A 27,185-nucleotide genomic window follows, 5' to 3' on the forward strand; every position below is an offset into this window, starting at 1 on the left:
TACGTATTTATATAATATAATATTAATTAATTTTATTAATTACTAAGTAAAGACTTTAATATACGTATTAATAATATTACGTTTATAAGCTATAAGTTATTTATATTTAATATCGAGCTCTTATTACTTCTAAATATTCTCGAGTATATAGATCTTTTTTATAAATATAATATAAGAATAGATTTATTTATATAAAATAAGTAATATAGCTAGCTTTATAAAAAGAAACCCGGCTTAGTTTTATAAGTTATTTATATTTAAAGAAGTTAAAAAGTTCGTATTAAGAGTTATATTTAAAAGCTATTAATAAAAGATTTCTTAATTTCTTTAGTTATTTTTAAATACTTTATAACGGGCTTAATAAGTTTATAAATTTTTTTTTTTACGGATCGTAACTAATTATTTAAATTTAAAAAGTAAAATAAGTATTATAAAGGGGTTAAAGAATACGTTAAAATTTAAAGCGTTTAAGTTAATATATTTCTAAACCTTAACGCCCTTATTTATAATATAAAGTATATTAAGCTATTTAATTTAACTATCGTAACTAGTTAATTTAGCTTAGGTTAAAATAAGTATAAGTAAGTTAGTTATTTTAAAAAGATTATAAAAATCGTATTAATAAGTACGTTATTATAATATAAGGTCTTAACTAAGAACTAGGTTTATAACTATTATAAGTTATAGTACGTAATAATAAGTATACGGAGTATAATAAAAATAGCTTAATTATTAAAATAGAAAAAGAAAAAAAAAGGTTTATATATATAATATCTAAGATAGATATATAATTTAGTACGTAACGGGTACTTCGTGAGATGCGATTACTATCCTTGTTACGTGATATAAGGCGTAGTAGTCTTAACCGCGTATATTTAAAAACTTGTCGGCGCCGAATACTTTCCTCCTTCGGATGCGATGGATCCAACCCAACAAGAATCTGAGCGGCATCGAAGCCAGAGCATGTCGCAAAGGGCATGGAGTCGAGGAGTTCCACTCGATAACCAGCCCTCTCCTGATCTTCTAATCAGTCCACCACTAGACCACTATGAGATGTCCCCTCGACCAATCTCTACGTTATCACGACTGACTGACGAAGATACATCGTGGGACAGGCCACTGCTATCTAGTCGAACCAAGAGTGTTGACGAAGAAACTCAGCGCTCGAGCGGCAGGCGAACGAGTGACTGGTCATATGCAAAAGTTACGGGAGATCTTCAAGACCAATATGAAGGGGGCCTCGGACCTGCACAGCACCGAGGCAAACAGAATTCCAGGTCTACTTTACCCGGTATGGAAGGTTCAAAGATCTCGAAACCCATCACTCGAACTGAATGGTCACGCTACTTTAACGGATGGATCGTTCACCTCCCTGCTATACTGGTGACGACAGCCGTCCTACTCATTGGTTCAATACAATTCTACTGGTATCCGGAGATAGGTCCGCTTGTGAGCGGTTATCGACTAGACACCGATATCATCAGCAATATTCTCCAGTTTGTAGCCAAACTGCACGAACTTCTAATCGTGGCATCATTGTCTTCGATTGCTCTTGCGATGTATCGGAGACGTCTCGTCACAACTGGTGTGCGATTAGGCTTTCTCACTGGGGGCTATCGAGTTGGAGATCTCAACTACCTTCGAACTTCGTCGTTCCGCCACCAAGGTCTCAACAGGTCAAAGCCCTGGGAAATGCTACTACCCGGGTTCCTTGTCTTCGCGACCATACTTTCGACAATTGTTGGACCAGCATCTGCGGTCCTCCTCCTACCCAGCTTGGGTTGGTACGAGTTTGATACAAGCTCGGCGTTCAGTAAAATCGAGCCGCCCTTGTTGTACTGGTGGAATCGGAGGGCCATATGGTTCAGAGACCCTTTCAGCGAGTACACGGAGTGCCAAGGACCTGCGGGGGTCTATCGAGATTATTGTCCAGCTGGCGGGTTCCCTGTGATCTCGAGCTGGGTACGGGACTACGCAGCCACCGACTTGACCAACAATCTCACATTTTATTCCACGTCGTCAGATATTAGGCGCCATTTAGTGTTCACGCAAGCCGATGACAAGCCTAACACATCTTCGACCACGCTTACCACCACGCCATCGCACTTCCTCATGACCAGCATCGGTCTCTTTCAACAATTCATCCACAGCTCCGATGTTGGTGCCCTATCCCGCGAACCTCGCTACCGAATTACAGCCAAAGGAGGCGCCAATGTCAACTCACCGACCGGAGAGGGATCGGGGTTCTACCAACCATTTGTACAGTCCAGGTGTACAATACACGATAAAGGTTACTTAGCAGAGACTCCGGGATCTATCAGCTTTCCAACGAAATCTATCAACTGCTTCGATGATGCCGATTGTCTTCAATCCCAAAGAAAACCTAGGGAATTTAACGAAGCAGACTGGCTGAACAATTCGAGTCTCGACAATATCTCAGCCTCAAGCACATTCTTTCTGGACAAAGAAAACTCAACTGTTGTGTACCTGAATGGAATGATACCCGACTCATTGTCTGGGGAATCGAGAAACTTGGTTTACATCTGTAGCTTGTACGCAAGTTGGGCGCCGTCTAACTTCTCAATGGACCCAAGCGTCAGTGACAGTCTTCAATCAACATTTAGTAACGACAAAAGCATGCGAGACATGTACTACGGCAAGAGTCAAGAAGACATCCGAGTGATAAGATTCAGGTCGAATTGGTTCAAATTTCTCAACCCACACTGGAATATATCAAACACGACCACCGCCTCGGGTGTTAGTCAGATCATCCTCAACTTTTCTTCGAAGTTAAAGGTGAATGGGAAAACTATGAACGTTTTGGCTCCAGTCGATGGTGCGAATAATACAGCATCAGAAATATTTCTGGCCAAAGTCTTTGGAGTTTACCTCGCCGAGGGTCTGGCACGGAACAGTCAAGAACAGAGAACCCGGATCAAGCTCAATAGTACTGACACCGAGCTAACTTACCTCGACTTGAACGAGCAACACGGCTACCTCGGAGGTGTTCATAAAATCACTCCCTTCAACAACACTCATCATCAGGATGAGTGGAGAGACAGCACGACCCAGCGCAACACAACTTTTGCAGCTTTCACTGAGGTGCTGAACACGGCTTTGCCAATCAACTTTACTGCGCAGCGCTACGGATACGGATCAGGACAAGGTCGCAAAACGCTGGAATTTGCCCAGGTGATGATGCTGATCTACCTCGGCATCATCGCCGTCTACGCCGCAACAGTGGGAACTGGATACGTGTTGGAGCTTCTCAAGGTCAAGTCAGGTGGGGAGCGCATCCGTGTCCTGAGCGTGATACCATGGTCAGATTTACAAGACTTGATCGTACTCGCACTAAAGACGCCGCCTCCATCTGATGAGGATCTGGCAGATGCTGGAGCTGGTGTTACTTCTGACAAAGTGTGGGAGAAGGTTGTGAGAGCGGAGTCTGACGACAAACGCAATATTCAACTAGCTTTCCAGGAGACAACACACACGAGAAAGCTGGATGTGAGTCGGAAGGAGCGGTATTTTTAAGAGTCATCTCTATTGGTCTTATTGATTATTCTTGCCATCAAGTTTTGATGTCATTTGGCGCTCAAGGACGAGTTTCCCTCGCACATCATTCTAGATACTTTTCCCACACCTCTTATTATCTTATGCACAGAAGATTTCAAAGCCTCAGGAATTTGATTACATATCCAAGCTCAAAGTCTACCACGAATGCCGCCGGGGACTACGAAATGACGAAGTCATTATTCTAATGTGTTTTAAATTCTCCTCAAGCTCGAATGCTCATAATGCCAACATGAATCGTTGTAGCGACTTCATTCCGTCATCATATCGACGTTGAGTTTCTTTATCAGAGTTAGGCCCAGCTGGAAAGACCCGAAGTCCAGCGAAGCTAAGTCTGCGCAACGGCATTCCAACAAACCACCCGCCAAGGCGTTACCGGCTTACCAAGCTGCGTTTCTCGTGCCGAGGCAAGAGCCAAACTCTAACTCTAAAGGCCCTTCTATCAGGTTCATGATATTCTAAAGTAGATGTGTAATAACCGCGTTCTGGTGTTCGGTTGAGCCGTGACGCGGCCGACGGCAGTTCCGGCGAACGAGGGCAGAAGAACGACCGACAAATATCTGCCCAGAGGACATGGTCATGAATACCGCAACCCTATCAGTTTATCAGCGCCTGACGTGCTTACCATGGAGTCGGGCGTGCTAGCTCACCTTTTAACTTTGGGGGACTTAATCTAGATAGTGGGAACCATCGCTGGGGCCGTCCCGATGATTAGGATCGTCTGCGTTAGCTTCCTTTTTTAGCTCTCGTCGGTTGACTCGGTATAATGCAAGAGAATAGTGTTCAAGATACGCTTTGACGAGCTGTTGAGTCATGTCTTTCCATTTGTGTGTGGGCTTAACACCGCTGACATTTTCAAAGGAGTTGATTGAGAGTGTAAATTGCCAAGAATGGACGGATGAAGTTTCTATGAAGCTGCCCCGAACTTTGCTAGCAGCGTTGCACTGAATCGGCACTCTGATCTTCTGCCCGTCAACAATCTTTCCAGCTCCCCGGAATGGCGTGATGTCCATATAAAAGTCCCATATTTTCACCGCATTTCCCCGCCGTTGAACGAGTGCGACTGCGAACTGTTGATCGGCCGAATCCACGTATCGTCGGATCAATTGAATTGCAACAGTGGGCCATTTTGAGTGTAAATAGGAACTATTATATGGGAAGTCCGGAGGTTGTATGGAGTTTGCATGTGTTTACTCAGAAGCCAACCTAGCTATCTTTAGACCGAAGCTATTGAGACCAATGGCAAAATGAAGTGTCTTCATCAAGGTGGCGCCGGGAGGATCCTTGTGTCAGAGCAGTAGCTTGAGTTCGTTACAAGGGAGACGCGTAGTCAGACCTATGTCCTTGTGACTGAGGCTTCTAAAGCCATTGGCTGTGCAGTTGGCAACTCCGAAAACCCGCATTATGATGAATTGCAAAGAAAGCCTTTACCAGATGTATGCATGTCCTATCGCTGGTAACTCGAGAGCTTTGACTACTAGTCTTGCACTAAGGTACTAGTGAGAGAATTTAGAAAACCGAGGCAATTGGCCAAGCATTGTAAACCAAGTCCTTGGACCAAACAAATAATCAATCATTCCGCTCGCCCCGAGGAACTCTCAATTGGCATGTGCATCCCCCGGTATCTTCGAAGCTCTTGCCCGTGGTCCATTGGAGCTGTTGTGGTTGGGGCCTGATATGCCACGTAATTCTCCACGGACCTGACGTGCAACGGTGCAACACCACACTTTTCTTTAACACAGGGTCTTGAAACCGGCCAGAATACTGTCCATCGGGAAGGTGGGAGTAGCATATCGTATCTCTGTCCAAGTCCAGTCGTTCCATCTTCGTCCGAAAACAAACCCATCAGGCGTCGTTCGTCCAAGTCATCTTGACACTCTGTCCGCGTGGAGGCAGCGTGGACAGCGTGGGCACGGATCGCTTGCACCTGTCGCAGGTTCAAGCCAAGCCATGCCACACATCCCCCTTTGGACGACCAACACCCTTGCTGGCGATGAGGAACATAAGGCGTATCACATATTGAACGCCGCGCGCACGCGATGTTCTAACAAGCTTATACAGACGATCAAACATGGGAGGCCACGGGTTTGGTTTTTGGGGTGGCTATGATGTGCAACATCTTATGACAATCTTCGGGGGAAAAGGCTTGAGCACTCTCTTAATCGGCGCGCGTTATTACTCGTGTTTCCTTGTCTCGTGTTTCGTGCCTGGCTACGAGAAGTCACCGTTGAGAAGAATGTTGTGTGACTTGCACCAGTCGGACGGCATCGTGTACCCGGGCCATTTGTCAATCACAGCACGCTGCATATGGCGGGATTCCAGAGCCCCGGTGCTTGTTGTAGTGGATTCCCATATCGTTCAACTGCCGTAGAATCACTACTCCTTACGTTGCTCTCAACTCAGATGAGCATGACGCCGATCAACATTCTCTAGGTACCTAGGTATTCTCGGTATGATCCCCTTGCCCGACGCGAGACAAATGCACGTCAGTCACGCTAGAGTACCCCGTAAATTGCTCAGAGGTTTCTTCATCGCAATTGAAGGTTTGGCTAACTGATGGGACCAAAGATCGTTAGAGACGAACATATTCTCAATTGAGACCTTGCGGCTACCCCCTTTCCCTCCAACGGTCGCATGCACTCAACTCAGAGTTTCGGTGTGGTTGCATGTGGCTAATTGACAAGACAGCTGCCACACTAACTCTTTTGAGTGACTGCAGCATCGGAGGATTTTGATGTCATAGCCATTTCCGTCAGAGAACGACAGGTCGCAACCCTGAAGAACGCAAAGTGCTCAACCGGGGTGCGGCATGTCAGTTTTTTGACAAGTTTGCGTCACGGCCAGGTTCCCAGGTTCACCGTTCCAAAGATCGCCCCCGGACCGTTGTTTCAATGTTATGCTCAGCCTCGGTCTAGAGGAGGGGTGGTGAGCAAAAGGGGGCCAAAGGACGAGAGAGGCGATCACACTGGATGGGGCGACCGAAAAGGGACGAGGTGTTTCCAGCAAGATATGTAACTTGTTCTTGTTGGTGTTGTTGATGATGATGATGATGATGAACTATGTACTTGATGGGGATAACTTGATGCCCAATCGTTAAAAGTATACACACAATTTCCGCTGCCAATCCAAATAACGCGAGTAATATACAAGGGCTAATTTTCGCCGGATTCGCGCTCCCCCACATCCCAAGTACCTTCCCCTCCGTGAACTCTAGTTTTTTCCCTTCAGGATGTTCCCTGAGGAAAGCTTCATATCCCAGCGACGTGAGTTGTTGTCATGAGTTGAGACCGCGCCGGTCTCGATGATCGTCGTGGTGCATGAGTGAGTGAGTGAGAAAGAGTCGTGTCGTGTTGCGCAACAAAAGAGGTTTTGTAGCTAGCTTTCGAGCGTCGGGTCAAGGGATCTTGAATTGACCCCGGGACCCCAACTGAAGCCACCGCATGGACAAAACATCCAGTATGGCGGGTTTGCTGGCGGGGAGAAGTGGAGGTTAAGAGGTAGGTTGGGCGTGATGAAGGAACCTCTTCTGTTGCTCGGTGGGCTCATTCTCTATATTCTCATGATTCTCGAAGCCGTCTGGTGTCTCTTTGCCGAGGTGAAGAGTCCAATTACATCTGCCGGATGGGGATGCGTTCTCGGTCTGCTATTGCCTCCTTTTTGTGAAATAATCTTGACATCGTTTCTTTCTTTTCGTTCCTAACCATGGCTAAGGAAACCTGCGAGGCGGTGGCGGCGATAACCCTTGCTGAACATGCCCTTGCTCGACATCTAAATGGGAGATGTTGTGAGGGTCGTGCTCGAAATCCAAGCTCTTGCCGGAGTGAGATCCGTTGAGATCTGCACTCTCGTTTCCTGATAGCGGCCACATGTCGGGCAGCGGTGCGGTGGGCGGGCGCGGCTTAAAGTCGGTCTCGGACGGCGATGTCGTCGAGTCGGACGAGCGGGCGGGATCCTGCTTCCAGTACGGTGAGTCGTCGGCGGGCTCCTCGGGGATCTCGCGGAGCGCGATCCGCTCGTTTCCTTGCTTGTCGTTTTGCATCACGCCCGTCGATATCCGCTTGCCACTGCTGAGCTTGCTTCCAAAGGTTGTGCTCTGGCCTCCGGCGGTAGACTCCAGTCTCTTGGAGGTTAGGGACGTGTGGATTTCCCTGAGGATTGGGCGCAGAATGGGGATGCACTGAACGATGATGGTGCCGGTAATTTCCGACGAGTACCTGGTGCAATCTTAGCGAACGCGTCCTTGAGTGGAGATGGCACGGAACTCGGCTCCTCAGAATACTACTCACCAGACTTGGGACAGGCCATTGCGCCCTGTAATCAGATCGTATTAGCGATTCATGTGAGATTTCATCAAGATTGGGTTGCTTGGCTTACAGATATACCACTGATCACGACCGTTACCCTCATCTTTCCAGCTTACTCTGATGGCGGCAACAATGGCGACACTGAGTAAGGATTAGCATTTTGCCAAAACCATCAAAATCATGGATATGATTTAAACTCACATCATTCCTAAACTCATCGTGATACATAGGCCAACCTTCTCAGCGCGTCTCATTTCCAGCGATCGGGTGATCAACCAGGGGAAGCACGCAAAGACGAAGTCCATGATGATGTTGTAAACTACACACTTGAGTCAGTCCAAGACCTTATGATCAAAAAGCAATCAGACATAAACTGCCTGCCATCAGTTGAAACTTACCGTTTCCGCCCTCCTTGAAGTCGTCGCGGAATTTCTTTTCGAGGCAGAAATTCAGTCGGTAGTCGCCGTCGTAACTCTTGCTACCGCAAACTTTTCCCCACTGAACGACAACCTTGGCGATCATGTACACGTTCATCGTGACGATACAGAAATAGAGAATCCATCGCTGCCATTGGTTGCTCATTCGGATGAGTGTGACGCCGAAAGCTGACTTGGTCCATGCTTGTCCGATGAGAGTGCCGCAAGATGAGATGTTGATGAGGATGTGCATGCGGTCATCCCATTGTTCTGAGGAGTCCTTGAGTACATAGCCGGTCGCGAATTCGTAAACAATCAAAATGTTGTTGGCCAGCAAAAGGGTCTAGTCGGGTTGGTTAGTCGAAATACATCAACTAACCTGACAGGCCAACATTTCCGAAGGAGAGAGCAGATGTGCTCGGAAGACAATGCAAATAATAAAATCGTGTGCACATGGTACTAGGTGATGTTGGTTGAAGGGGGCGCAACTCACCCAAGATATCACAAGAATGTAATCGTCGTACCACAGTCCGTGTCGTCTTGTGATCTTACACCAAAGGCGCAGTGCGAGGAAAACGGTCGCACCAGCAAATAAACTCCACAAACCAGCGTTCAATTCGACGAAAGGGTTAACAAAAGCATGTACGGGTCCATCGTTTGTTGCTCGTGAGTAGAAGTCCATCGTTACATTCTCGGCCGGGCTGTAGAGCCTCAAACCTCTGAGTCGTGGTTTGAAGAAGCCGTTCGTAGTCTCGATGGAAAGCGGTGGTGTTCGGACGTCGGGCTGGCTGCGGCGGGCGGCGTGCGAAAAGGCGAACACTCACACGGCACGGAACAGTTCCTAGATGGAAGGGCGAGAGGCGAGGATGAAGTAGAAACAAAAAGACGAACCAAATGAAGGCAAAAGCGACCAGGCGCGGGAACGGGAAAGTCAAAAAGGTAAAAAGAGTGTGTGTGACTGACTGGGCCTAATCAAAAAAGAGTCAGCTTGCAGGAAAAGAGAGATGAGGAGAAAGTGGGAGGGCGGCGCAGGATCAGGGACGGGCAATATCCAGGCATAAGCAGAGGCTGCAGAAGAGGCACACACACCAGAGAGTGAACACACACACAAACACTCAATCCACGGTCCACCAACAGGGACGGGGAAAGTAGAGGCGACAGGAAAGGATGGGAAGGAGAATCGTGCGTCCAGCCAGGCTTTGCCCAGTTTGTCCTTGCACCAACATGCGAGATTCTAGACTTGGCGGACCCCGCGAAGGCGGCGACTCCTGGAAATATATGAACAGCCGGGGTTGCAGACGTTAGTGCGCAGCTTCTGCTCCTAAGTACCTTGTTATCGAAGAAAGTTAATTCTTTCTAAGTTATAAGTACAAGAATCCCCCCGACGGAGCAATCCGCCGGGGCCGTACCGTGTATTACGTATTGGGGAAAACTAGGTATATTGCGCTCTATACCTAACTACTAATCAAAACTCCCGACCTTCCCCCGCCCGTCTAGAGGGCGAGCTATACCCACTCTAACGCACATAAGACCTCTTAGTACTAGCCTATATAGGTAGCTAAATCCCGTATTATATACTCCTTTTTATTAAAAATTAAAGGGCCCCTTATATATTTTTTTATATTTATAATATAACTTATATTAAAAGGATTTCTAGCTCTATAAAGTATAATTTCCAAGCTAATATTAATATACTAAATCTTAACGTCCGTATTAGCCCGGCTATTTATAGCGTTCGTATTATTACTTAGCTAAATTCCGTATTATTAAAAAGTACTTTACTAATCCTCGGGCGTACTTATATTAATTATAATAGCTATAGCGTCGAGCTAGCTAAAGAGGGCGCCTAGCCTAAGAGAAGTAAACTTATTAACGAATATCTTTAGCTTACTAATTACTAACTATATACTAAGAATAAAGTAGTAGTTTATATATTAATAAGTTTATTTAGTAAATTTATTTAATAAATTTATTTAGTTTAAATAGAGAGTAGCTTTAGGTAATATTAAAAGTAATAAGGATAAAAAGAATCTTTATGAGCTCTAGTATAATAAAAGAGTAGTAAATATTAGCCTATTTAGCCCTTTTTTTAGAAACCTCTATGTTATTATTAAAGTTTAGAACCTCTATAGTTAAGGAAGGCCGCTTTTAATTATTATAGCTAACTATTATAGCTAACTATTATAACCGACCTCTACTATCGACCTTTCTAACTAGTGCCGCTATAGGGTAGTTTATTTATTCCGAATTATATAGCAGTTTTTATATTAAAATTACTATATTACGTTCAGCGCATACTTAGGGCATATTACGTATATTATATAGTTAAAAAAATATACCGTATTATATAATTTCCTTTAAAAATATAATCCCGTTAAGGTCGATTTTTTACGCTTATAAAGCTAGAAAAAAAACCACTATATAAGTACAAGAATATAGTTTTAATAAAATAATATAGTACCTACTTAGTACTTAAATTAAAATACTTTTTTAAGCTCGCTATAAAAAAAAGATAATTATATTATTAATTACTTATTATTAAAGTTCGTAACTAGCGTTATAGCTTTAATTATAATAGCTTTATTTATAATAAATAAAAAGTTTAATTATAAGTCCTTTAAAAACCTCTTTTTAAGGGCTATAAGAGCCTCTAAGTTAAGTTAAAATACTTATTAAAATATTAATAACTAAACTAATTTTATAATAATAACCTTAATAAAAAAATTAAAAAACGAACTAAGAGATAATATTAAAATCCTTATTAATATTAAGTACGATTTATAAAAAATAGTAACGTAGCCGCAGAGTATTAGTAATATATTTTATATTAAAAAGACTATTATTAGTATTAATAAAATAAATAAGGTCGTATTAATATAATACCTTAGCTTCTTTTTATAGCTCGAGGATTATGATTTTAAATAATATTAAAAATTTATTAAAAAGCTCTCTTAAGTACTCTAATATATTTATTATTATTTTTATAATAATAAGACTCCCAGTACTTATATATAAGCGTAAGTTACTTATTTTTAAATAGTAATATTAGTTTATTAATAAGCTTAAAAACTACGATTCTAGCGATCCCTTAACGAGGGAGAGGGTAGAATAGAAAAAAGGATAAGTAAGAAAAGGGTTAAGGTTAAATAGTGCGGAATTCGAGGGTAAGGTAGCGTCTATATATACTACGGCAATCCTCTAGTAATACAAAACGATGGAGTTAAACAGTGGTAGCTTCTGCTCCACCAACACGCACAGGTATCATGGGCTGATTGGCCATGTATATGAGGTGTTTCCTGGTTTAATGTACACAGCTATGCGAGATCACGGCCAAAAGACGCAAAAATATACTTTGCGCAGTCGGGTGGTTTCCTGGCAGGGGGTTTCCCTTGAGTCTTTCTGCAGTCCGCTCAATGGGCTGAACCACACACACACATGCACCCGCATCCATCTTGTATTCCCTTCGGAGGGTGAGGAGCCAGACAGGCAGGTGAGCGTCGCCATCCCGTGGATGCATACTGCGCAGCTGGGGAGTTGGAAGAGGCGGCTCGCCAGCCCTGATGGTGGAGAGGAAGACCGAGATCAGCGACGATACTCGCAGACTGTACGAAATGGAAGACGGATAGAGGCAGCGGTGCAACTGAGTGAAACCGGGCTGTTACAGGGAGAGAGGATATTCAACAGAGTTCACTCCGGCCGTTCTCAGGTTGGTATCCATGACTAGCATCGCCTACGACATCACCGAGTCAAGATGTCTGCCGTATCGGGAGCAGGAGATAATGGGCTGTGCAAAGGGGGTTCTGAGTGTTGTAAGTGTTTCTGCGATGTCGAAGCCTGGCGATACAACTGGAGTTGATCTGCTAGCTCCCTCCTCCTCCCTTCTAGAATGTATACGGTTAGGGTTGGACCGCACTGATGGGTACGAATTGTTTGACTTGTGGTTTCAAGCGGCTTAGCCTTGGCGTCACCAAGATTGGAGTCTTGGTCCGCCCAGCGATGAGAACTGCCCCCCGCTCTACACTACCTAATCCACGATCAGGGATGCCCCGAGGAGGGCTGTCGACTCATAGGCGGCGATATAGATGAAACATGCATCCTTGTCCCGGTTCGCGTTCCCTCTCCACTGACCTCTTGTATCCCGGCAGATCGTTTCTTTCGTACCGCAGTATGGTGTGCCCCTGTGGGCGGCCCCGTTGAGGCCGCAGAAAAGTCAATGAGGATTGGGCCTTTCTCGTTCTCCCAGATCTCTCTTCTTGCTTGTGACTGAAGCGGATATTCCGCGAGCAGCCCAGCCAGTGGGATACCACTGATGGGTGTTCCCAAATGCACGTAAGTGCATCTTCGAACCCGGCATAGGCATGGCAACATAGCAGCAACACGGGCATGGATAGGCCTGGGCGCACGATTTCGGGGACAGGGGCACTGTGGCGTAATTCACCCACCTTGGGTTGCACTTTGGGGGGGCCGAAGTGACTGAGTGCTCCTATACATGGTACAATTTTCCCACATCCCGGCTCTACACTTCCGTGCGGCCACGTGGAGTGACTGTGAAAAGTGCGGTTGAGAAGTTGAGAGAGCGAGCAAAAGGTCGAATGTGACACCGTGATCCCTCTTTCAAGTTTCCAAAAGGCTCCAGTCGTTCCAGAAATGGAAATTCGGCGTTCTTGTTCAGGCTGACGGGTAACGACGCTGCTAGCGAGTCCCGTGTGGTACCCGAGCTGTCATTGTCGCACGAATTGTTCGCTTCAGCCGTTGTGTCTCCCTATCGCGGGCACGCGGTTGTCACCGTCCCGTTAGTGTACCGTAGGTCCATCCCATCTTTTGACACTTTGAATGTCACTAAACACTGGACTGGGGACGTTCCAGAATCCGCGCCAATGGGACACCAATCAGAAAATCCCCCTTCCGTGGCGACGTCCCAGTGTAGATGGATGATCTATACTTGATCCGAGGGCCACGTCCGCTTTTTGGGCGTTGGTGTCACTTGGTGACGCCTCCCCTCTAACACCTCCCCGAAGAAAAAAGCAATCCCGATGTGATATCCAGACTGGACTCTGTCTCCGTCCCAATGCTCCCTCTGTTGGCCGTTGTGTGACACGTTCCCGGCTTCGTGATTCGGCCGAATGTCCAACGGTTGGGCCTTGGCGGGGATTCGGACAATTTACGGCGGTAGTGAGCAGTGACATGTGTCGACGGTGGATTTGTGGGAACGCAAGTCTCAGGAAAAGAGGAGAAGAGCGTCGGGAGTTTTCCTTTTCGTACGTTTTGGTGCTATTTTTCTTTTTGTTTCTTGCGTCTTTCCTTTTCCATACGTCGCTGTCACTCTATCCTGGTTTTTCTCTCCGACGACGGGTGTGATGAGTATAGGTGCGGCAGACCGCACGCCGCACGCCGCAACGGAGGCCTTGCTGGGCTGTGAGCCCGCGCGGTAGTATTATCTCTTTATTTCAATATGGGTCTATATAGAAATGGCCACATGCCGCCCAAAGCGGGACTTCCTTCCTCGGATGCGGGATGCTCGGCCGTTTCCAGGGGAGCTTGGCCGCTGATTTGACTGAATCGTGAAAGGTTCAACGTTGCAAAGTAACGGAGCTCAAGAAAGCTTCTGTTGCAGCACCGATGGAGTCGTGCTCTCAATAACAAACGTGCGCCCAGAAATCAGGAGGACAGGGTGATAGCAACAGTATTACAGAGTCGCAATGAACTAAAAGCAAAAAGGATCGAGGAGTTTTCGTCGGTCAGGAGAGACATCAAGAGGGCCGCCGAAACTTGCAAGATCCACGTGTGAACGCCCAAGGGTAAAAGTAAAAGGCCCAGGCTTAAGCGGAATACGTGTGGATCCTTGTACTAGGAAAAGTTGTGCCGTCGCGAGATTCCAGGAGTACGGGTTGGTCGGCGGAGATGATGGATATCGCGCGGAACTTCGGGTCTCCCCCAACTGCCAAAGGTGACCAACTCTGACGCCACGCGAAAATACTCAAAAGAGGGAACCAGAGGCTCCTTTCCCGCAAATTACGTAGCAATGCGATGCCGCTTACCGCTTACCTCGGCCGACGCATGACCTCTTCTTCAATTTCTGGTAGCGAGCCGCACGCACGCGGATTGGACAGTCTGGCGATAGGCGAGAAAGTGGCTCGTCACCCTGTGATGACCCGGTGACGACAGAGCAGTGATGCTGCGATGGCGAGGACCTCGCAAGTGCCGGAGATGGCTTCCCCAAAAGAAATGCCATCACCCGATAAGCGCAGCCGGCCTGTTGCCAAAGTTCCAGGCACACAAAACATACTAGGAAGCCGGCGTCTTGGCTTCAACGGGCAGGCTAATTCTCCCGACCTGGGGGGAGAAAAGAGCTTATGCCCTCTAGTGTGCGTCCTTAGCCTCCCCCGGGGGTAACTAACGGGTCTCACGTCCGGTCGTGGAAAAGCTCGCCGCGCTAAACAGCTACTTGGGACTGAAAGTCTTGTGGCTTCAAATCTTCATCGCTGACAACGGCCTTCACCGATCGACTAGGGTTTCGAAAGATGTGCCAAGCGCTCGGGGCTCCCTTTCACATACCTATTGAGAGATCACATGGCTTTTTGAGCGAGAACGCTGACGAGCTGTCTTCTAGAATATCGTTGCACAGAGGGGGCCTAGCGTTCATCTCTCCACCTAGCCAGCCATCCCGGGCGGGAAGAGCCATGTCGTGGTGGCTTGCCTTGTCATACGCGTAGGCGAGCTGAGAATTTAGCGCAAGAGTAATTTTGTTATCGGTCAAGATTAATTTTGATTAAAACAACTCGCGGCGCAGCATGTGCCGAAAATGGAGACTTTTCTTTTTTCTCCGTCAGACAAACAACACGCTTGCATTGTCGCTGCAGGCCACTGCCGACATATGCAGAGGTCTGAAGAGGCGGTGATTGATAATGTCTTGATCACGGGGGAGCATTTCAATAATCGTCACGAAGAACTAGTCCTCGGAGACAGATGGTAACCTGATGTGCCGCATGAATTGACGAACGCGCAACCACTCTCCAGAAAGCCAAGCCGTGATAAATAACATGGCAACTGGCGGCTCTTGCAGTTCCGCCAATAGAATCAAGGCTCTTGAACGACCTGCAGAGCAACCATCCGGGCCAGTGATATTTCCTGGGATATCGCGCCAGGGTCTACAAGTTGAGGGTGGTGTGGCGGAGCGGAGCAGGCCGCGCGAAGCGGGGTTATACACCAGGACGACGTGTTATTGGGAGGCTGGGTGGGATCTGATCAGCCCAACGTCCCCTCGGCGATCTTCAAATCGATGCTAAGCTGCTAGCTGCTTCTGTTGGCTGCTCACGCGATCTAGATATTCAAAAATTTGGCCGTGAATCAAAATGAGTAGATTCTCCATGGTCAAGTTAGGTAGTCGCCAACGGTTCGCCAGGTGTACGACGGCTTCAACGGCAAAGTGGTAACGTTGGTGGTGAAGGCAAACTGTCCTAGGAGGCGTAAGTTACAGCATGTGACTCTTAGTTGAGGTATTAAGACAGGCCCGATAGCAAACAGTAACACAGTTTGGCTTTTCAACAACAAACAGGAATATAGTTTTGCTCAATTGCGGTCTCCATTTATTGATTTATATATGCCAGTGATTTGTCAGAACCTGTCAGCTGACCCTTAACAAAGCTGACATTCCACGTTCCTTTTGTCCGCTGCCATCGTTGAGCCTTGCATGCAAGGTACATTGTGGCTCTCGGTATTTTTCTAAGGAAGAGAAAGGCATCTAGGAAGGAAGAGAGAAGACAGGTGTAACGGGATTCAGATTATCAATCTCAGTGTTTTCTGCTCCCTGAAGCGCAGCAGCTTCCGTAAAAGACTTAACAGATCTAAGTGATATACCTAGATACAGTAGGCTTGTTAAAGTAATTAACAAATGACACTGGCTTGGTCTCTCTAATTTGCTCATTACCTACCTTACCGTGGGTTATAATTATAGTCCAGAAAAGATGTCCAGTCGTAATTCGTAAGTGTTAGTATCCCTATTATAGGGTAGTTAGTTCGAACCGTAGTTAACGAAGAGATTAATTAAACTATATAAATATCTACGTAATAAGTATAAAAAAGAGGTTTTAATTATAAGTTAGGCTAGTTACGATAATTATAAATAGGGCCCCTAATTAGCCCTTACGTAGTTAGCTATATACTATAGTTAAATTAAACTTCTAATCCGATACTAACTTTCTCTTTTTTTTATTAATTTAATTACTACGGTTAGAAATATAATTCGACCTCGGGCCCGTTTACTAAGTCGTCTCCTTTTCCCCCTTTTTTTTACTCTTTTCGTATAACCTATCCCTCTATTTATATAATAGCTTTTCTACTACTTATAAATTACTCTAATCCCTTATTTAATACTATTTTTATAAAAACGTTTATAAAGTTATTTTTATTATTAATCTAATAGATTTCAAATATTTTATACTTTTTATATAATTACTTAAGGGTTATAATATTAATTATAAGCCTCTTTTCCTTCGTCGTTCTTAATTTAATAAAGTATTTATATAATAAATAAGAATCGGTATAAATAACTATTAAAATAAGTAAAAAGCTAATTTAATTAGTAATCTTCTTTAGCGTTATTAAAATTACGTAAAAGAGGTTAACGCCGTTAACTATACTATATACCTCTAATACTAATATATTTCTCGTTACCCACTTATTTTTAATTAATAAATAATAGATTATATTACTATATATAATAAATTCGCTCTTATTTATACTCTTATTAGCTAAGATAATAATATACCCTAATTACGAAATAAGGTCGTTATTATTCACAAATAACTTATTAATAAAAACGTAAAGCTTACTAATTATAAAGTTAATTAAATAATAAATAAGACCTCGATTAAAATTCGTTTACTACTACTTAAGCCGCTTATTAAATACTTTAATATCTCGTTTAGTTAGATCTATAACTTATATTACTTTAGTATAGTTAAAAATTACTTTAAGTTAATAAATATTTATAATATATACCCCTCGCGCAAGCTTAGCTTTATATTACTTTTTAACGTTAGTTATATTTAGATTAACGAGGTTAATTTTCTTATTTTACCCCTTTTATTAAAAAACGACGGTTTCTTTTTTAATTATAAGAATCCTATTATTAAATACTAAGGGGGTGTTTATTATAAAGACCTCTTTTAACTTCGTTATAAAGCCCGCTTTTTAAAGCTCCTTATCCTCTTTTTTTATAAAATTAATATTAAATAAGCTTAATATATCGTCGGTTTATATTTTAACGATCTTAAATTAATTACTTTTGTATTTTATAATTAATAAGTACGGGTCGTACGGAGAAGTAATTATTAATAATTAATTAATATAAAAATCGTAGTAAGTAGCTTATTAATAAGTACCCGATTTTACGAGCTTATATAGTAGCTTAAGTACTTTAATAATTATACTTTTTAAGTACTTACTAACTATTTCTTTTAGTAAATAGGCTAGGATTTTCTTTATAAGCCCTATAACCGATTAAGTATAGGCCTAGGTAATATTATAGCTCTAAATCTTATATCCCTTTTTTTATGATAATACTATTAATACTATTATTAATCGTTAATTATAGTGCTATATAATAAGCGATTATATAAGTAGCGTTACCTTTTTAACGTCGCCGTACCTCTAAATTACGTATTTAGACTTTTCGTACGGCTAGGGTATTCTTTTCCTTTTAATCTTACGAACTATTTATAATTTAAATATATAGAGGTTTATATATTTTTCTAAATTATATAAAATAAATCGATAGACCCCTCGATTATAAAAAGTGTCTATTTTAATAAAATCTAATCCCTTATACGGTTTTTTAATAGTTATAATTACGCCTTCTTTACGTAATTTAATTACTAGCTCGAAATCGGCTTTCTTTTTTACTATATAAAAAGTATTAATTACCTCGTTATTAATAATAAATTACTACGTTAGGGCTTACTATTATAATCTTTTATAACGTCTCGCTAGTAGTATTAATACCCTTTTAATAATTTCTTTTTCCTCGTCGTTTATTAATATTACTACGACGATTTTATTAAAGATAATTTCCTATACCTCTACTACGGGTTATATAGTTTCCCCTAGCTCTTTTTCTTTTTATAAATTAGAAATTACCTTATTAAGATCTATATAGTACGGTCTAACTACCGTAATTAATACTTCAAATAACTAGTCGTAATCTTTTATAATTATATAAAAGCGCTTATTAATAGAAATTAACTTATATAGCCCCGCTTATTATTAAGTAATTTCGTATTATACTCGTATATCTAAATTTAGTAATATATTTAAATTATCCCCTATATTAGGCCTATTATATATAATAATTACCTCGTTAACTTACTTTTTTATACTTACTTTACGTAATACCCGTATTATTTTTTTAATTACTTAGGCTCGTTAGCTTATACTTAATAATAATAACGAGGCTAAGGTCGTTTTTAAATATATTCTAAATACTAATAACGTTAATATAAGTCCGTTAGGCCCTATAATATCGTTATAATATTTAAGTACTATTTAGAGGTATTCGTCGTTAATAAAATCTAGATTTTCCTTTTTAATAATTCTAAATACCCTTTTTAATTACTAATATACCCTCTTTACTTTTTTAATACTATAGTACGCTTTAACGGGTACGATTTCTAGCTATATACTATAGGCCGTCGTATTATCCTTAAATTCTACTAACTTAAAGCTAGTACTAATATCGGTTCTAATACCGTTTAGCGGTCCTTAATATATATCGATCTAGCTTTTTTATAGGGCTACTTATACTATTTTTACTTATAAATTCTAAAAGAATTACCCTATTTAAAAGGATATAGCTACGTTAATTATATATAGTACTAGCTAACTATTTAAATAAAAAATATTAATAACAATTTCTTAGTTAAAGTTAAGCTTATTACGTAATTTAAACTTAAATTTACGTAGGCTTTACGTATTTATTTAGTATTAATAATATACTTTTATTAACTATTCTAGTACCCCTATTTTAATATTATTATTACCTAATTACTTTAAGAAGTTATATAGCCTTATAACTAACGGGTACCTAAATCTTTAGTATAGTTTTCTAAGCTTATTTTTCGTTAAGTAATTAATTAACTTCGTATTGTTAGTAAGTTTTATAAATATATACCCTTATTATTATTTAATTATTTCGAAGTACTTATTACTAAAGATTTTATTCCTCGTGTTATTAAATATAATACTTAGTCGATCTATATTTTTTAAATATAGGAGAAATAGGGTATTAATAGGTAAAATATAAAAAGTTATTATTCTAAAATACGTCTTTATTTTTATTATACCTAGGGCGACGATTTCCTTACTTAGGCCGAAACTAATCTTCGTAATACTTACCGTTAACGTATTAAGTATTACTAATACGATCTTTTATAGCACTTAGAATTACCCTTTTCTTTTAGTTAACTATTATAATACCCTAGTATTTAGGATAATCCTATAAAAATTATCCAAGCCGTACCTTTTACTTATATAAAATACTTATATAAGCTTAGTATTCGAGAGATTTAAGTAGTATAAAAAGGACCCCTCTAGCTACCCTTAAATATACTTAGTACTATATTCCTTTTTTTTAAATATTAAAAGAAATAGCGTCTTTTCTTTAATTATTAAGAGAATAAGCTTCGGCCCTATTAAATTCGCCCTTTTAACCACCTTTATATCCGTTATTTAAGGGACCTTCTTTTACTATTCGTAAATAAAAACCTACTTATTAAAAGCTTTTACTACCCTCTATTCGTTTAGCCTTATATATTTTTTAAAAGCTAACGGGGTAAAAAAAGAATAGTTAATATTATCGATTTTATTATAATTTAATTTATTAGTATAGGGGGTAAAATCTTCTTTATTTTTTAAATCTTTTATAAGGGGTATATACTTTAAGCCGCTACTTTAGCTACCGTTGCTAAGTTTTATACCCCTAGATCTTTTTTTATATATAATAAAGAATTAGTTAAACTAACGAGTGCTAGTTTTACTATTTATTACCCTCGATTTTTTATATTATTTATATAATTTAGTACGCTTTTCTTTAAAATAATTACTTAATTAATATCTATCTTTTTTATAAATATAGTATTACCTCTTTTATTACCCTACTTATAAGTTAAATCTTTACTTATTTAACGAATCTAAGCTTCCTTATTAGCGATTACTATATCTAGCCTCTTTTTTTTTTTATATATATTTAATTGACTTAATATTATTAATAAGGGCCGTTATACGCTTAGAAATAGGTTTAGCGCGGTATTTTTATTTTAATATTAAAGCTAAATCTTAGCCTTAAATAGAGCGTCTCGTAGTCTTTAGGTACTTAGTATAGGGTTATTTTTATTTTTAAAATACGTTAGATTATAGTATAAAAATATTTAACTTTCTACTTATTTATCCCCTTATTTAGCTAGGTTTTTACTAGCTTATTAATTTAATTAATAAGCTTTTTAAAGATCTCTATTTATAATTTACCCTTTATTATCTCAGTTATAAATATATAAAAAATCGCTCGTAACTTAAATAAGAGCTTTAGGTTCTTATTATAAGTCTCGAAGCGGCTTTAGATTACGTTAATTATACTAAAAAAGTTATTTTAATCGAGATTACGTATTACTTTGTAATAATAATTAGAGGCTTTACTTATAAGTACGATATTAATTACTAAATAGTACTAATATTCCCTAATTCTGACTTTTTTATAATAATCGTAAAATATTATTAGGGTTTTTTATAAGACCTTATACTTCTCCCTAAAATATAATTTCTCTTTTAAGAAGATCTTTTTAAAGTTTATAAATTACCTCGTATTTATTATTAAATTTTTAGTATTTATATATAATCCCTACGTCGCTACGTATTATTAATAACTTTAAGTTATTTACCTCCTTTTTTATTAGTTAATTAGTACCGAATTTCGTATTAATAGCGGTAACGAGTTATAGATCGAAATAAGTAGAATTATTAATTATCGTACTTTTAATATTATATTTTGCCCCGGTATATCCTTTTATAATAATAAATTTTTATTAGTAATTATAGGGAGGAAATCTAGGTTATTTATCCTTTTTCTAAATTCGTTAAAGCAATCATACGCTTTATTAACCTATACTTAGTTTTATAATACGAATTCCTCTTTTATAATTATTATTATTAGTATTTCGTATAGCTCTCGTAATTATAATTACGTTAGTAATACCCCTTACTTATAAAGGAATTTATTAATTATTTTTATAATTCCTAGCCTTACGCTTACGAATTATTTATTTAGCTAGTAGCTAAAGTTGTTTATAATTTTATAAAATAGGGGTTACTCCTATAGCCCTTTTTTTTTATAAACCTTAGTTAAATAGATTAATACCGCGTTAATTTACTTACCGTTAGGCTAACTTATAATTTTATATATCTACGTCCCTTAATAATCTAGGTTAATATTTACTTATTTATAAAAGATTAGGATTTTATTTAGGATCGGGTTTCGTTTTCTTTTTTTTTATTTTAACTTACTAAGGGTCGTACTCTAGCTTATGCTTATATTAGTAATTATTAGCGTATTTAATTTTAATAAGAATATATTTAATCCGCGCGCTACTTATAATAAATCTATACTTTTATTACTTAACGAATTTATTAAAGTCTAAGAGATTCTTACTTCTTCTCGCTATCTCGCTACTACTCTCGTTTTTATTATTTTTATTAATTACTACTACCCTTCTAAATTACTAGTTATTATACTTATTAAGATCCTCTTTTTTATTTAGTATAAAAAGGTAGGCTTTAGTAATTCTTTTTAATAATAGTAATAATAAACGTTTATATTACTATAAAAAAATATAGTAATTAGTTTCGGGATCTTTATTAATTACTAATTTTTACTATTTTATATATTTCTAGCTTTTTAAGCCTCGTACTCTTTATAATTTCTAAATAGCTTCTTTTTCTAACTTACTTTTTTTAAAGTAATATTTTATAAAAATAATTAAAAATAAACGCCGTACGGCTTATAAAAAAGCTATATAAGCTATTAAAACCCATATAAGCCGTTAAATATAGTTAATAAAATTAAGCCTTTTTTTTATAAAATCGTAAATTTTAAAAACTTACTAAAAATACCTACTTATTACTCGTACGTAATAGAGTTAAATACCTTAGAAATCTTATTTTTTATAGCCTCTTAGTACCCTATTTTATATTTTTTAAATAGTTTTTTTCGTAGCTTAATTATAATTAAGTAATTATTACTTATTAACGATCCCTTTTATTACTTAGTTAATTTCTTAAAATTAATAATCTCGCGCTAAGAGCTAATATAAAAAAAAGCCCTTTAGTAGCCCTCTAAAAAATTCTTTTTTCTCTTTTTAAATCCTCGTCCTTTTAGCCTTTTTTTAAGCTAATAATAACTTTAATAAGAGGTCGTAAGATTACTTTAGAATAGCCGCCTTTTTTTTAAGTTAATTTTTAAAATCTATAATATTCTTAACTTAATACTATTAAGACTTTTAAATCCCCTCCTCTCTTATTAAACCGTTCCCTATATTATATTTTTAAATAATACCTAAAGAGTAATTAAGGGAGCTATAAAGAAATTATTTAAATTACGGGCTTAAAATCGTATTTATAAGATCTTTATAATAATAAACTTTTTTATATATTATAAATCTCTTAGCTTAATAGCTCTTATAAAATTACTTTTATTACTAAATAAAAATATTTATATTTAAAAATCCCTTTTTTTAATTACGTACTGCTCTTTTATATTATATTATTAAGCTCGTTCGTTATACCAATTAATTAGGTAAGTAGTCGTTACGTAAATATTTCCTTTTTTTAATTTAACTAGTTAATTTTTAATTATAAGCCGGCTATAAAAAAGTTATTTAATAAAAAAGCTACTCGGGGTAACGGTAAAAGGCTAGTTACTTAAATAGTTCCGTTAATTAACGTATTTTAATATAATAAATATCGACCTTTTATAAATAATAAAGGGCTATAATTACTTAATTCCGTACAGTATTTAAAAATTACCTCCTTTTTTATCTACTTTTATAAAGTTAATTAATATAAATCTCCTATTTCATGCGGTATTAAGAAGTCGTCTCTTTTACGTAGTAAGATATTTTATTAATTTATAATAATAAAATTTAATTACTAATTAATATTAGTATCCTTATTATAAAGTAGTTAATTTAAATTATAATTAACGAAGAGATTAATTAAACTATATAAATATTTATATAGTAAGTATAAAAAGGAGGTTCTAACCGTAGGTTAAGCTAGCTATAATAATCGTAAATAGGGCCCCTAATTGGCCCCTGCGCAGTCGGCTATATACCGCGGTCGAATTAGACTTCTAATCCGATAGTGAGAAAGCAAGGCGGACCTTATGCCGACTCAAATAAGAAAGTAAACAAACGGTTACTTCTCACGTTCATAGATAACATGAAGGTGAAGAGTGTCGTCCAAGTAGATGATACTTAAAGCAAGGATCGTTCACACATTTAGCATGGCGATCGACCGTGACAATAACAATCGCATGAAGGGTCTAGATATAGCCTATAAAGTCCGGGTCCAAGAGCCTCGTGGTACTGAGAGAATGTGTCTCTCTTCACTGGACTTCATGTCTTGATGAAGATCTTATCGTCTAAGATCGAGTTGCTATATTTTCTCTTGATGATCACATGGCATTGGTTTACAAAACGAGATGTTCGCGTTGAAAAAAATACAGCACCAGCCTCTAAAGACATCATCGTATTATTCCAATTCATGCTCTCAGATTACTAGGCGGTATACTCATTAAAGTCTGCAGTTGAATCAAGACGACGGTTTAGCGTCTGCTCACCAATGGGGACTCGCAGAGCGTACTCAACAAATTCATCATTGCTCCATGATACCGAACTTTTGCATGATAATGGTGGTTCGTGCATACATTGTATAGCAATTAGTGATGTGGATTAATGTAGTCACAAATCAACTGTCCTGTCAGAGCTTTGCCAGTTCTAATTAGCCAATAGCCCTTTAGCAAGTAACCGAAAGTAGCACTAATTACCGTATTCTACCCTTTGACCAACGTTTTGCTTCTACTAGCGGAATAAACAAGAAGGGTGTGGCTTATGCTGGGGACATGTTGTTGACTAGACACCGTCAGGATCATGCACAAAAACATCCTCTCATATCTGTCATTATCGATTGATTTTTAAGCAGATTGGATGCAGCCTGACGCCCGCGACATTCCTCCTCAACACAGGGTTTGCATTTTCTCTAGCCTTAAAATACCCCGAAAGCGTAACCTTTTACTTTCGTATAACATGTGGCCGTTCACAGAAAGCCTCAGATTTAACTCATTGTCGAAGTAAATATAAGTATCAGACTGCATGCCTACATGTCAAGAGTCTTGACGTAAGAGTGGCGGATATGAGAAGCCTGTCGGACTGGCAGAGCACCTTGACGCCGTACCAACAAATCTAGGAAGGAGGAATCGCCGGCAAAGATGAGCAAATCCCATCGAACGAGTTTCCGAGACCCAAATTTGTTCCCGTCTGGTTGTCACGCGCAATTTGAGCAAGGGTCAGCTCAGCGGGATCATAAATCGGCCATCCGTCAGCGTAGCCAAGCAAGCCAGAGGAAGTATCTTTAGCAAAGGCCGTCCACGCCCCCCGAAGGAACTCGGCAGTCGCCAGCTCGACTGCGGTGCTGGGCGGCGTCTGAGGCAGCGTGCCGAAAACAGGTGGGAGCTAGAGGAAAGACAATAGTTAACCTCACGATGTACGAGTCCAGGGCAGCATGGTTAAACACTCACTTCGGCGCCGTGATAGGCTCCGCTGGGCGGGTTGGTAGAGATGGCCAGGTTGGGAAAGTCTCCGAAATACCGGTACCTCCAGGCAGACATCCCATCGTTCACAGCCTGGCTGATCCTGATGGCGTCACCGCAGGTGTAGTACCTAAAGTTGAAGTCATTCCAGTACGCGTCTGACCTGTTCGGCTGCATCGAACGGAAGAGTCCCGCCTCGTTGGCATTGTCGCCAATCAGGTACCCAGCCTTGGCAGCTCGACGATCGGTGTAATCCTCAAAGACAAGGATGTCGTCCACGCCGGGCCCGAAAGCGGGTGTAGAGCCAACGCCCGTTTCCTCGGGCCCGAATGCGCCAAAGATTTGCTCGGTGGTCCGATTCTTCATGCAGTTCGTGACGAGCTTGGGGTTAGTGGAATTGCTTACGCCAGTGCCGCAGCCGACGGCCGCCGCGAGTCTAAACCACCGCGTCGACGTGTAGTTCCTGCTAAGAGCGGGGAAGCCAACGACGGTGGCGCTTTGAAGGACGAAGCCGTTGGCAATGGGATCCGAAGCGTAGGCGTAGGCGTAAAAGTCTGCCATTCCGGCGCCGGCGGACTGGCCGAATACGGAGATCCTGCTAGGATCACCGCCAAACTTCTGGGCATTGTCGCGAATCCATTCCATGGCAAGTCGCATGTCCAGCAATCCCAGGTTCGCAGTTGTGGCGGGATTGCCTGGGAATCCAAAGATTCCAAGACGGTAACTACATGTAGCATCGTGAGTCCTTGTTCCCGACAACTATAGTAGCGTTTCTTACTTGATAGACATCAGAACCACATCCGAATCGTTTGCGAAGAAACGGCCGCTGTATCCGTCCTCTCTTGCGCTTCCTGCAACTCGCGTTAGTCCATGCCTGCATTGTTTGGTACTCAAACACTTCACGAACCATATGAGTAAGCGCCTCCGTGAACCCAGACAAGGACGGCTTTCTTCCGCTCGCCCACTTGCGGCTTGGTCCAAACATTGACTGACAAACAGTCCTCGCTTTGAGGGTACTCTGTGGCAGACGGTTGCATACAGCCAGGGCCCTGTTTTGCGTCACGTTAGACACTCAACGTTCCCAAGTTGAGGTAGGCAAAAATGACTGAGAGAGTCACTAGACTTACGAATGCTGAGCCATTGATGACTGCAGAGCCATTGTAGGGAACAGGAGGCTGGAAACGCAGAGCGCCTACAGGTGCAGCGGCAAACGGAATCCCGAGATACTCGGAAACATCGGGGACGTCCTCGGCAGCGTGGCCGACGACACGACCGCTGGTGGTGGAAACTCCCTGGCCAACAGACCAGGTGTTGAACTTGGTAGGTTTTGCAATCACCAGTCCGCAAAGGAGGCCTATAAAGAGGGTGGCATGCTTCATGATGAAGGACTTTCCACACAAAAATGACGTTGATAAAGAGTGGGAGGGGTGGAACTAAGACAGTGAAAGGAAAGAAAGGGCTCTTTGATGATTGGAGAGATTCGAGTGGTTGGGAAGGAAAATTTAACGGTAGAGTTCGAACCGATAGACTCTTTAAATGCAAAGAAAGGACGGACAATCGGCATCCCCGAAATATGCGCAGATGATTCTATTGTTGTCACTGCATTGCTGTGGGACATCCAAAGGGGGATGAGCTTCGGTCCGACTGTGACTGTATATCTCCTTGTATGTAAACCACTTGCCTAATTAGTAATTTGGCCTCACAGTCTTCCTTGAGAGAGCTATACCCTCGTCCGAACCAAGAGGTTCACCGGCCGAGTGCCGTTCGCTGTCATCTAGAACTTCGCAGGAAAGATTAAGGCGAGACCGACGCGGAAATTACAGTTAGACTAGATTCGTACATTGCCTAAGCAAGTCTAAAAACTCTGCTAAATATTTTCAGTCGCATCTAATGGGTGCTAAATAGATCCTGCTATGAGGTATCGGCTTGGCTCTCGTCATACTTCGCCAGTGGTACAAGTAATAAGTCTTGATGACAGACTAGAAAGACTTCCTAAAGCCTTAAGCCCGTACATGATCAGCCAATCCAGACCGGGTCCAT

The 27,185-nt window shown here is 40.7% G+C and overlaps 4 protein-coding genes across 4 annotated transcripts; 1 reads left to right on the top strand and 3 right to left on the bottom strand.

Annotated features, from left to right (window-relative positions):
* Positions 1–918: 918 nt before the first annotated feature.
* CLUP02_01441 (uncharacterized protein) lies at positions 919–4,218 on the top strand (the record flags this gene model as incomplete). Its single annotated transcript, XM_049280481.1, has 4 exons — positions 919–3,507; positions 3,677–3,748; positions 3,820–3,972; positions 4,096–4,218. 4 exons carry the CDS (start codon positions 919–921, stop codon positions 4,216–4,218), a joined length of 2,937 nt encoding a protein of 978 aa, XP_049136438.1.
* Positions 4,219–7,279: 3,061 nt separating this feature from the next.
* CLUP02_01442 (uncharacterized protein) lies at positions 7,280–9,352 on the bottom strand (the record flags this gene model as incomplete). The annotated part of the gene is made up of 7 exons (XM_049280482.1): positions 7,280–7,787; positions 7,860–7,884; positions 7,948–8,018; positions 8,079–8,196; positions 8,276–8,636; positions 8,787–9,081; positions 9,336–9,352. 7 exons carry the CDS (start codon positions 9,350–9,352, stop codon positions 7,280–7,282), a joined length of 1,395 nt encoding a protein of 464 aa, XP_049136439.1.
* A 10,116-nt stretch (positions 9,353–19,468) lies between these two features.
* On the bottom strand, positions 19,469–19,696 carry CLUP02_01443 (uncharacterized protein; the record flags this gene model as incomplete). The annotated part of the gene is made up of 1 exon (XM_049280483.1): positions 19,469–19,696. A coding segment is annotated over one exon (228 nt), but the record flags the coding sequence as incomplete, so codon positions are not given.
* Positions 19,697–24,798: 5,102 nt separating this feature from the next.
* On the bottom strand, positions 24,799–26,524 carry CLUP02_01444 (carboxylesterase; the record flags this gene model as incomplete). The annotated part of the gene is made up of 5 exons (XM_049280484.1): positions 24,799–25,068; positions 25,134–25,869; positions 25,924–25,996; positions 26,053–26,194; positions 26,273–26,524. The coding sequence occupies 5 exons, from the start codon at positions 26,522–26,524 to the stop codon at positions 24,799–24,801; spliced, it is 1,473 nt and encodes a 490-aa protein (XP_049136441.1).
* Positions 26,525–27,185: the final 661 nt, after the last annotated feature.

Source organism: Colletotrichum lupini, chromosome 1 (assembly GCF_023278565.1).
Source record: "Colletotrichum lupini chromosome 1, complete sequence".
In the NCBI taxonomy this organism is placed as follows: domain Eukaryota; kingdom Fungi; phylum Ascomycota; class Sordariomycetes; order Glomerellales; family Glomerellaceae; genus Colletotrichum; species Colletotrichum lupini.